General features: G+C 32.9%; 1 protein-coding gene across 1 annotated transcript; it reads right to left on the minus strand.

The window, feature by feature from the left end:
* Positions 1 to 2,912: 2,912 nt before the first annotated feature.
* LOC120138451 lies at positions 2,913 to 3,737 on the minus strand. Its single transcript, XM_039153908.1, has 2 exons — positions 3,674 to 3,737; positions 2,913 to 3,538 (listed from the first exon to the last, which is right to left on the minus strand). The coding sequence occupies exons 1-2, from the start codon at positions 3,735 to 3,737 to the stop codon at positions 2,913 to 2,915; spliced, it is 690 nt and encodes a 229-aa protein (XP_039009839.1).
* Between the last annotated feature and the right edge of the window lie 9,288 nt (positions 3,738 to 13,025).

Here is a 13,025-nt window from a genome sequence, read left to right on the forward strand (position 1 = left end):
ATCTTTCATTGAGAAAAGATCATACTGCCCCTCCACTAATCCAAATTTAATATCAAATCCTACACAAAATTCCATAATTAAATCCTTAACTTTCAAATTATTCTAATCAAACCACTAAATTTTGAATTCTTACGTTTTTGTCACTGACCCGATGATTGAGGTGTTACAATTCTCCCCCTTAAGAAAATTTATCCTCGAATTTTCATTGCACGAAGAGGTAGGGATATTGTTTCCTCATATATTCTTCACGCTCCCAAGTAGCTTCTTCTACTTTATGATTTCTCCATAGAACCTTAACTAGCGGAATCGTTTTGTTCCTAAGCTGCTTGATTTTATACGCTAGAATTTGCACCGATTCTTCCTCGTAGGTCAGGTCCGATTGAACTTCTATCTCATTTGGAGTTATGATGTGCGCAGGATCTTATCGATATCGTCGTAGCATAGACACATGAAAAACATTGTGGATCTTTTCCATCTCTGGTGGCAACGCTAACTGATACGCCACTGGTCTAACTCTTTTCAGAACTTCATAGGGTCCAATGAACCTAGGACTAAGTTTTCCTTTACGTCCAAAGCGAAGTACTTTATTCCAATGTGATACTTTTAGGAACACTTTGTCACCTTCTTGAAATTCAATTTATTTCCTCTTCAAATACGCGTATGACTTTTTTCTGTCTAGTGCCACTTTAAGATTGTGCTGGATTACTTGAACTTTTTTTTCATCTTCTTTAATCAAGTATGGGCCATGAACTTCTCAATCTTTTAATTCATACCAATTAAGTGGCGTCCTGCACTTCCTTCCATACAATGCTTCATACGATGCCATTTTAATGCTTGATTGATAGCTATTATTATATGCAAATTCTGCAAGCGACAAATACTTTTCCCATGATCCAACAAAATCGATCACGCACGCTCTCAACATATCTTCCAGAATCTGAATCGTTCGCTTTGATTGGCCATCGGTTTGAGGATAAAAAGCAGTGCTAAAATTTAATCGAGTACCTAAAGCTCATTGCAAAGACTTCCAAAATCTCGAAGTAAATTTGGGATCTCTATCAGAAACTATTGAAATTGGAACACCATGTAGTCGCACTATTTCCTTGATATACAATTCAACATGCTTTTCCATTGAGAAATTTTTTCGCACAGGAATGAAATGCGCAGTCTTTGTGAGACGATCCACAATTACCCAAATTAAATCCCTTTTGTTGGTGATAAGGGCAATCCTGTTACGAAATCCATCGTAACTCTTTCCCATTTCCACTGAGGAATGAAAATTGGTTATAATAAACCCGAAGGCACTTGGTGTTCAACTTTTACTTGTTGACAATTAAGACACTTTGATACAAACTCCGTAATATCTCTTTTCATGCCTGGCCACCAAAAATGCTCTTTAAAATCTTGATACATCTCGTTTCCTCTTGGGTGCATAGTTAAGGGACTACAATGTGCTTCATAGAGTATATCTCTTTTCAATTCATCAACATTGGGAACACAAACTCGGTTTTTAAAGTATAAACACCCATTAGATTTTACTTCAAAATCCATGTTTTCACCATTTTCTATTTGCTCTAACTAGATTAAACACTTTTCATCATTCTTTTGCAACTTCTGAATCGCTCTAACAACAACGATTTTAATTTTAACTTAGCCATTAGGGCACCATTGTCCTTTAACACGATTTGAGCATCTAATCTACACAAAGAGGCAAAAGTCTTCCGACTAAGAGCATCAGCTACTACATTGGCTTTCCCGCGATAATAATATATAATTGCATCATAGCCCTTGAGTAATTCAATCCATTTTCTTTGTCTCAAATTAAGTTCCTTTTGATTTAACAAATACTTCAAAATTTTGTGATCAATGAAAATATAGCAACGTTCACTATATAAATAGTGTCACCAATTTTTCAATGCAAAAACCACCGCTAATTCAAGGTCATGCATCGGATAGTTCTTCTCATGGGGCTTAAGTTTTCTTGAAGCATAAGCAACTACCTTTCTAACTTGCATTAATACATATCCCAAACCCTTATGGGAAGCGTTGCTAAAAATCGTAAAATCCTTGTTTGATTCCGATTGCACTAACACCGGAGCTTATGTCAAAACTTTCTTCAATACTTCAAAGCTCTTTTGACACTCAAGGGTCCAAATAAAATATAAATCTTTTCTTAACAATTTGGTTAAAGGCAAAGATATCATCGAAAAGTTCTTGACAAACCTTCGATAATAATCTACGAAACCCAAGAAACTCCAAACTTCTAACATACTCTTCGAATTTTCCCACTATAGCATAACTTTTATCTTTTGGGGATCCACCTGAATTCCCTCTACATAAACCACATATCCAAGGAATGCCACTTCATTTAGCCAAAACTCGCACGTAGAAAACTTTACATAAAGCTTCTTATATTGCAATGTTTGAAGAATAACACGAAGATGAACATTATATTACTCTATTGACTTCGAATAAACTAAAATGTCATCAATGAAAATGACCACGAACTGATCAAGGTATGGTTGGAAAACTCTGTTTATCAGGTCCATAAATATTGCAGGTGCATTAGTTAACCCGAATGACATTACTACAAATTCGTAATGACCATACCGAGTCCTAAACGCTGTTTTTGGAACATCTTTTTCTTTAATCTTCAACTAATGATACCCTGAGCATAAATCAAATTTTGAAAACACTACAACTCCTTTGAGTTTCTCAAATAAATCGTCGATCATTGTAAGAGGATACTTGTTCTTTATGGTCACCTTGTTGAGTTGTCGATAATCAATACAAAGGCACATCGAACCGTCTTTCTTCTCTAGGAATAATACTGGAGCACCCCAAGGTGACAAACTGGGTTTGATAAATCCTTTATCTAAAAGCACATGTAACTGAATCTTTAACTCTTTCAGTTATTTTGGGGCTATCCTATAAGGAGTCATTGAAATCGGTGCTAATCCTGACATCACTTCAATATGAAATTCAACCTCCCTATCTGGAGGTAATCCTGATAATTCTTCCAGAAATACTTTTGGAAATTCTCTGACTATCAAAATATCTTTAAACTTTCTTTCTTTGACTCTAGTATCGATCACATTGGTGATATAAGCTTGGAATCCTTGTAACATTAACTTCTGAGCCGACATCATTAATATCAAATTAGCTAAAGGATTGATTCTTTCGCTGACCACACTAATTTCCAATCCATTAAGACTTTTTAACATAACTCGCTTAAGTCGACAATCCACATTGGCGTGATAATGATAGAGCCAATCCATTCCTAGGATTACCTCGAACTCGTCAAAGGGTAATTCAATTAGATTAGCAGTGAATTCAATTCCATGAATCCATATAGGACACCCTCGACAGATTTGTCTCACCTGAGCACTATGTTCTAATGGATTAGTCACGATCACCTCGCTATGAATAGGTTCTAACGGAATTCTCAAGTCTTTCACCAATTTACTACTAACATAAGAGAAATTCAATCTCGGATCAATCAGAACTAAAACAGATTTACCAGCTATCTGAAAAGTACCTGCAATGATTTCAAGATCATCACAATCTTCATTGGTCTTTAAATTATACACTCGAGCGGTGTAGCGCACTTCAGGTTGAGCGGTGTAGCGCACTTCAGGTTGAGCGATCGACTCAGACTGATTCCTTCATCTACCTTGACCTCTATATCTTACATGTGCAACAGTGGATCTTTCTGTTTGGGTAGGGTCTCCCGTCATCAATGAATATTCTTGAATAAAGTGTTCTGCCTCTCCGCATTTAAAACAAGCTCTGTAGACTCTTCTGCACATGCCACTATGAGATTTTCCACAGTGGTGGCATTGATTTTACTTATCTACTCCTGACTCCACTAATTGATTTTGTCTGCCTCTTCCAGGATTTGATCCTATACCTGAGGATACAACTGACTCCGATCTGGTCTGAGGTCGAAAACTTGAACCTCGACTATTCTTTGATTGGGAGGCACTGGACGAGGCACCATCTTTCTTATTTCATTGTGTCATTTTCTCCACAAACCTATCATTTTGAGCTCGCTCCAAGGCTTTGGCCCTGTTCACTACCTCTTGGAATGAAAAGAGATTGAGTGCCAAAAGTATCTCTTTCAATCGAGGGCGTAAACCCTCTACAAACCAATCATAGGAGTTTTTTTCCGTAGGGACCAACTCCGCTGCAAATCTACTCAGCTTGTTGAATTTTCACTCAAACTCATATACAGTGTGATTCCCTTGCTTTAAGCTCATGAATTCTTGCTTCATATGACGAATGAACTGATCCCTGATATATTTGTTCTTAAACTCTTCCAAGAAGAACGACCAAATTCTAGATTGACCTCAATTTCAGAACAATGGAGATTTTCCAACATTATCTTAAGGTCATTGAGCCACAGATCGATAGTAACTGGATCTTCATCAGCTTCTACTTTAAATTCAGGCACTCCTAAACTTCTAAGCTCTTTAGCCACATTCATCTTAGGAGCTGAGGGAGTCGACGGTTGGAATTGCGTTAGAATCACGTCCAACGTCTGGAAGAAGGTTCATTGATCTTGTACAGGCACTCATGATGTGCCTGTTCCTCACCCTGCCTACTAGGGGTAGGTGAGTTGCTACTTCTTTCATTTATATCTCCCACTTCATTTCGAGAGCCTTCAAATTTTGACATCTAATGAGATCAAATAACTATCTAATTAGTAAGGGTAACATATTGACAACCTTATCAGATCATAAAGACTTAACGAAAAGTTGGCACGTACTCTTTTTAAAACAAAAACAACTTTATTTCAAACTTAAAACCAATTAAACCATGGTTCTAATACCATTAAATGTAACACCCCTAACTCATACTCGACTCGGATACGAATCCAATGTGTCACATTGACTTTTCAAACTATTGATTCATAACAAATAAGGAAAATTTTAACTTTTATTCATATTAACAAGGTGAAACTCTTTAACTTAGAATAAAATAAAATATAAAACTCATATTCATATTTAATAAAAGCCTTTAATAATTTACATAAATAAAAAAGTAAGAGTTTACAAAAATTAGATCAGAGCATTTCAAATTAAACGTATAGTACATGCCAACAGTTTACAAAATTACACAAAACCTACATTCAATTTGGCTTGATCTGATCTTTAATGGAGTTTGCTATCCTCGACTAGCTTCTCTCTCCTGATTTCTTCAAACCTACGTGTGAAACAATCACACACTAAGTCGATGACTTAGTGAGGCAATTACGAGCGACTAAAGTTATATAATCAAAATCTTTTATTTATTTCATAAAAACATTTCATAAGGAATGCACATTTTTTTCCATAACAAGAATATATACTTTTATACATTATTCGTTTTATATAACTTTGTTTTCAAAGCCTAAGGTATACTATTGAGAACTCTAGGTATTTGAGTACATTGAGGTTGTGCACTAATGCTGTCACCACAGCTCACATAATTTGCACCGAAGTGCCACATAATTGTCCTGAAGGACCACATAGGTTTGCACCGAAGTGTCACAAAGGTTTGCATCGAAGTGCCACATAATTGTCCTGAATAACCACATAGAACCCTCGACTCTTGGTATACCAACTATACCTCTAATCCTAATACATATATATTGGCTTTTAACCATATAATTATTTGTCATTCATTATTCGAAGTATCTCTTATTCACTTATGCACTTTCACATTGAGTGTTTTCATATGTACATGTTCACATGTCACATTTTCATAATCATATACACATAATCATCAATATAACTTACATAATATAAATTGAATAAAACATTTCAAAAATACAACATAAAAGAAATTGGAAAGTTTTCGATCGAAAACATTGAGGTTGGCTTATCGCAGGTCTTCCTCAATTCTAATGCAAAACCAAGAAGTTGCACTCACCTTTGTCTCACTGAAGTCTTAAACGAAGTCCTTAACACTTTTGATCAAAACATATAATGTCAAGTTGATTGGAAGTTAATTTTGTTCAAAGTCTACACAAAATAATCGGAAATAAATATCGAAATTCGAATCACTTATATCCAATCATAATAACTTAAGCTGAAAGAAACACTTAATTTCTCATTTCATACTTAATAGTATCGGTACTTCCACTACAGTACCAATACTTCCCTTCTATGGTATTGATACCCCCCTTCGGTATCGATACCATTTCGACATACTGGAATTTCAATTTGAAAAATGGTATCGATACCTACTCTTGGTATCGTTACTCTCCATTTTGTATCGTTACCTCTTCAATTAGTACCGATACTGATCCTCGATTTTTAATTGATTTAGACTTGAAGTATCAGTATTGTTCTTCCAGTACTGATACCCTTGCCCAGAATTTACCATTTCCATTTCGAAAATCAATCAAAACATACCTAAATCTCCTACTTTTATTCCCCTTTAGGCCTTGAGACTCAACTTCATACATTACAACTAACTTTTCTCCATTCACTGTTCTTAAACATATTAATTCTCACTAGAACTCTTGCATCTCAAAATCATACCATAATTTCATATAAGTTCTTAATCATTTGTAATCCTCCTAATTATTTAGTTAGATCATTGACAAGTCAAATTTATCTATAAGACTCCAAAAACTACACCATATCAATAATTCATCTGAAAACCCATTTTACAAACTCATTTCTAATTCACTCATCTTGTTGTTTTAATCCTATACAAGCTTTCCTTAAGCTTATATAACACCCAAGTTTTTAACACCAACCCAAAAATTGAAGGAACCAACAAATTTCAAAAACTTACCTTTGAAGTGGCTTCCACGAGTAAGAAGAAAGAAGATAACTTAAGCTCCAGACTTTCCCTTCTCTACCACATGCTTATCTCTTAAGGGAGGAGATAAAAAAAATATTTAATTGAGAAAAGACCATACTGCCCCTCTACTAATTCAAATTTAATATCAAATCATACTCAAATTCCACAATTAATCTTTAACTTTCAAATTATTCTAATCAAACCACAAATTTTGAATTCTTACATTTTTATCACTGACCCGATGATTGGGGTGTTATACCAAAGGTAAGAGAAGTATCGATACTCTCTTAGTAGTATCGATACTACTTGTTTGTTTTCTAAATTGTTCAAATTCCAGAATGCAAAATTGGTACTGATACTCACGGGGTACCGATACTACTTTAGACAGTGGCATTAATACCATGAAACCATAGTACCGATATTGGTCGAGCCCAACAGTCTTTAACGACTTGAAACGACTCCAGATTATCCCAACGGCTAGAAATGACTAAAAACTTATTCCAACATATAAAAACAAGTTGATGTCACTTGAAGAAGGTTACAACACCTATCCAAGCAATAGAGATCAAGAGAAAAGCTCTTTCACTCTTTTATTTTATTTCTCTTATACATAAGTGTTTGAGCTCATTGCTTGTTTATTGTAAACTTAATTATTGTATACACCTACCTTTGTGAGGTTTTCTTGTTTACTTCTTTCAACTTTTGTAAAAGGGGAGTGGTTCTAGTTTAGCCATTGAAAAACTAAGGGTTTTGTAAAGGTTACTCTTGAGCCTAGAAAAAGAAAGAATAAATTAGTGAATTTGTTAGAAAATTCTTAGTGTGGAGCTAAAGTAGTGGATGTACCCTTGGTTTAGAAGTTGAACCACTATAAATCATTGTGCAAAATTTTCCATTCTTTCTTCTACATACCCAAAAAGTTTCAAAAAGCCAATTCACCTTCATATTGGCACTTTTTCGGTTGATCAATTAAGCTTAATTAATGCTAACAAAATCAAATAGAAGTACTAAATTCATCAAATAAAGAAGACAAGAAGACATACAAAGAGTGTTTATATAGAAATGCTCATTCAAGTGTAAAATCACAAGGTTGATCAAAGATAATTGGCTCAAAGTTCTAAATTAATTTCACGAAAAGGTCATAACATATTAAAGGTATTTGAAGCAATATATAAACTTTATGGTGAAAACATAAAAATGACCAAATTAAAGGGATCCAAACAAAAAGAAAATAAAATACATGTGGAAACATATTCAAATCTAGCAAAAAAGAAAATAAAGGGATCAGAATGTATTAATCATTGGTTTGATCACCCTTAAACACTTGCTTCAGTTTATTATCCTTTCTTCATAATTGTGAGCCTTGACTTGTATTATATGCTTTAAAATTCATTTTTAATCATACATGAATATCTAAGTTAAAGAGTTTATCTTCATATTTCATTCGGCCCATCATATTTAATCTTTTTATTCGTAAAAGATTTTCTGAAAAACCATTAATCCATGATGAAAAAAAAGGAATAAAAAGAATAAGAAAAAAAGAAAGAAAAAAGAGTGAAAAAAAGAAAAGAAAAGAAAAGAAACAAAAGGTGAGTTTAATGTGAAAGTCCATAAAGGTAGCTGGATTATGAAAGTTGTATAAAATTTTATGAAGTGTCACATGCTCCAAAGCCTTCACAAGAACTTTTTGCATATGAGACATTTCTATATGATACACACAACACTGCTAAAATTATGACGACAACCTTATAAAATCAATACACACTAGAAAATTGAAAGTGCTAGATCTTGACTAAATAAGTTAACCCAAAACACCTTATCTTCCTAAATTAGCCAATACCTCGTAATTATCATTAATCATGATACTTGTCAAAGAGCTATAAATTTTAAAGAATTAAAATAATAGTTTGTTTTTAGCATTCAATGGACTTGTGTTTTATCATTTTTTTTGAATTATGAGCTTGAAGTAAGGGCACCATTTTGTTTTACAAAAATTCTTCATTGAATTTTTTCTAATTTTGAAAAAAAAGAAGAAAAATATTTTTAAACATGGAAATCACTCTTGAAAGTAAAAGGGGATCCTTTAAGATAATGAAACACTCTACCTCAAAAGCTCGAAATGAAAATTAGGGCAAGAATTGAAAGTTGGGGTAAATAAAAAGTCATTTATGCATTTAAAATTGATAATGATGTTAAAAAAGCTCTACAAGGACCGAAGACAGGTGTCCATATTGTATAAGATCTTATGAATATAATCTTTTTATTGTTAAACTGTCGACTTAAAAAGGAAGAAAGGAAATTTAAAGCTCAAAGATCAACAAAAAATGTTACCAAGAGGGGGTGAATTGACCCTTTAAGAATTTAGGGAATGGAGTAGAAAGGAAAGAAAAATTTGGACAAAGATTTATAGTGGTTTGACTTCTCAACTAAGTTTACATCCACTGCCTTATCTCCATACTAAGGATTTTCTAACAAATTCACTAACTTGTTCTTTCTTTTTCTAGGCTCAGGGGTAACCTTAACAAGGTCTCTAGTTTTTCAATGTATAAACTAGAGCCACTCTCCTTTTACAAAGATTGAAAAATGTAAACAAGAAAATCTCACAAAGGTAGGTGTTTACAATAATTAAACTCACAAGAAAAATAATTAAAAGTTTGCAATGAGCTCAAACACTTATGTATAAGAGAAAAATGAAATAATAGAGTGAAAGAGCTCTTCTCTTGATCTCTATAGCTTGGATAGGTGCTGTAACCTTCTTCAAGTGGTCTCAACTTGTTATTATATGTTGTAATGAGTTTGTGGCCGTTTCTAGCTGTTGGAGGTTGTTTGGAGCCGTTGGGGATAAATTTTCTAGACCAAGAAGTATCAATATTCCTTTAATGAGTATCAATACATCCTTTATAACATTTAAATAAATTTTCCCTTTAATTGTTATATCAGAATATAGGTTCAATAATATCCCCCTTTTGGATATAACAAAACATTTGAAAAAAAGTTTTTGGTAAAACCCCTCATAATAAAATATTTCATGAAAAAGAGAAATATTTTAGAAAATGTTTAAGCTCTCTTTTTCATCTTTGAAAATGAATTTTTCAAAAATATACTTCTACCCTTTTTTGTTATATCAACAATAATTCAAACTTAAAGGTTCAAAATGACAATGAACACTAAGTAAAAATTAGCATAAAATCACTTGAAAAAACAAAGCTCTCCCTCAATAAAAGCATTCCATGAAAACTTTTGACACAAAAGTTTAACACTTAAAGAATATTGAATTTTAATAAGACAAAAAAGAAAACACATTGGTAGCACATGAAGTTCAATAAATCCAAGTCAAACATACTTTATGCAATATTAGCGAATGATGGATTTTTACTCTTAAGCATAAAACACTCCAAAATGTTATACATTTAACATAGATATCAATTGTTAGATATCATAGGTAATATAGAATAGTTGCATAAACATTCAAATTTTAAGGACAAGAAAAAAATAAAAATAAAATATTTAAAAATTTAAAAACACAACTTAACCAAAAACAAACATTATGATGAAGTAAAAATTTTATAAACACATTTAACTTTAAAATCATGTTCATCATAACATATTTTCAACATAGATGAGATAACAAAACATGAAATTATTAATGCTCAATACTCATGCATGCATAAAAATCAATAGACAACCAATATACAAGATAAAAAAAACTTTTAGGTTAGAGGTTACCCATCCTTTTTTTGTATGACTAGAGAATTTGACAGTGTTTAGCTTTATCACCATTGGTCCAACAAACCTACAAGAGACATTCATTTGGATTTTGGTACCCAAATTACTTTGGGTCCAAGAGGGTTATTACCAATGTCTATAGTTCCTTTTGAAACTCATACTTCTCTAATTCTAAAAGATTTTCTATTGTTAATAGGACAAGTATGTGTATTGTGACCATGAAAATGGAAATGTGAGCATTTTTCCATTTTTAAAATAGATGAATTGTTTTTAGAAATGATTTATTTTTCTTTTGTTAAGCTTTAAACCTAATTTTCAAATCAAGATTTTTCTTTTCAAAATCTTCAATTTTGATTTTTGAAAGCTCAAAATCATTTTTCAAAGTTTTATTTTCTTTTTTAAAATCTAATATTTTCTTTCAAAAGAAAATCACTTTCATTTTTAAATTTAGAAATCAATTTCTTATATTTGGAATTCATGGTCTCAAATTCCGAATTCAATTCATCATAAGCAATTTGTAACTCATTAAATGGATAAGAATTTAATTCAATAGAGTTAGAAGTTACCATGAATCTTATTCTATGGCCATGAGGCATAGGTTAGCTACTTCATCTTCATCATTGCAGTCATCTTCATCACTCCAAGCCGTCATAAATGTCTTCTTCTTTTTTGACCTTTTTTTAAGAGGGACAATCATACTTGACATGTCCCGTTCTTTGGTATTCAAATAACATAGATGGACCCTTCTTCTTGCTTGATTCATGCTTCACCTTGTCACTTGAGTATTGATTATTCTCAACGGTGGACTTGAAGACAATGTCTACCTTATTCTTTTTCTTGTTCTTCTTTTCTTCATCTTCTTTTCTTTGTTCTTTATCTTTTACCATCAACTTATGAGTGAGAATAGAATCAATAAGCTCATCAAGAGTAAGATATTTTAAGTTCTTTGCTTCAATAATCATTCTCTTCTTCAATTGCAAGACTTTGGAAGAGAGTAAATCATCTTCCTCACAAACTTCTAATTAAGAATGACTTCTCCAAATCCCTTGAGACCGTTGAAAATCACGAAAAATCTATCTATCATAGCTTTGATGTCTTCATCTGGTTTCATCTTGAAATTCTCATAGTTATGGTTAAAAATACCGATTTTGGTTTCCCTCACTTCATCAGTTCCTTCATGAGTGACTTGGAGCTTGTCCCTTATCTCCTTGACGAAAAAGAGGAGACTCTTCCATATTTATTTGAGCCTAATGCACAAAATAGAATATTCATTGTCTTTGTATTAAGTTGGAACTTCTTATTCTCTCCATCACTCCAAGCCTCCATCTCATTGGTTAGAGTAGAGTATCTCTTCATGATAGAGTTCCAAGCTCCTAAACAGTCGGCTTGAATGAAGAGCATCATCTTATTCTTCCAATATACATAATTGGATCCATTGATGTAAGGTGGCTTGTTGACAAGTTGAGAGTCTTCAATGTATTAAGAGTCAGAAGTTGAAACCACCTTCTCGATTGTGTCAAGAATTTATAGAGCTTCTACAAGGATCATCTCAAGGTTGTTAGACCTTCTAATGAGTCAAACTCTAATACCAATTGTTAGGAAATTTGAAGCTCAAATATCAACCAAAATTTTTACCAATGAGGGGTGAATTGGCCTTTCGAAAATTTAAGGAATAGGGTAGAAAGGAAAGAGAAATTTGCATAAGGATTTATAGTGGTTCGACTTCTCAACTAAGTCTACATCTACTACCTTAGCTCTACAATTAAGATTTTTTTAACAAATTCACTAATTTGTTCTTTCTTTTTCTAAGCTCAAGAGTAACCTTTACAAGCTCCCTAGCTTTTCAATGGCTAAACTAGAACCACTTCCCTTTTACCAAGATTGAAAGATGTAAACAAGAAAACCTCACAAAGATAGATGTTTACAATAATTAAGCTCATAAGAAAACAACTAAAAGATTTGCAAAGAGTTCAAACATTTATGTACAAGAGAAAAATGAAATAAAAGAGTGAAAGAGCATTTTTCTTGATCTCTATAGCTTGGATAGGTGTTGTAACATTCTTCAAGTGTTCTCAACTTGTTTTATATGCTGAAATTAGTTTGTGGTTGTTTCTAGCTATTGAAGGTTGTTAAGAGACGTTGGGGATAAATTTTCTACAAAACAAAATTGCTTAGACTAGGGAGTATTGGTACTCCTTTAACGCGTATCAATACTTCCTTCATAATATTTAAATAAACTAGTCGTTAAAGACTGTTGGGCTTGTCAGTATCGATACTAGGGTTCCATGGTATTGATACCACTGTGTAAAGTAGTATCGGTAACCCTTAAGTATCAGTACCAATTTTGCATTCTGAAATTTGAACACTTTGAAAAACAACAGTTTATTCGATACTACCAAGAGAGTATCGATACTTCTCTTACCTTTGGTATTGATTCCACGTGAAAAATATCGATATTGTTCATGTAGTATTGATACTATAAGAACTGTACAGGTACTACTTACCCA

The sequence above is a fragment of the Hibiscus syriacus genome, unplaced genomic scaffold (assembly GCF_006381635.1).
Source record: "Hibiscus syriacus cultivar Baekdansim isolate YM2019G1 unplaced genomic scaffold, ASM638163v2 tig00110692_pilon, whole genome shotgun sequence".
Classification (NCBI taxonomy): Eukaryota; Viridiplantae; Streptophyta; class Magnoliopsida; order Malvales; family Malvaceae; genus Hibiscus; species Hibiscus syriacus.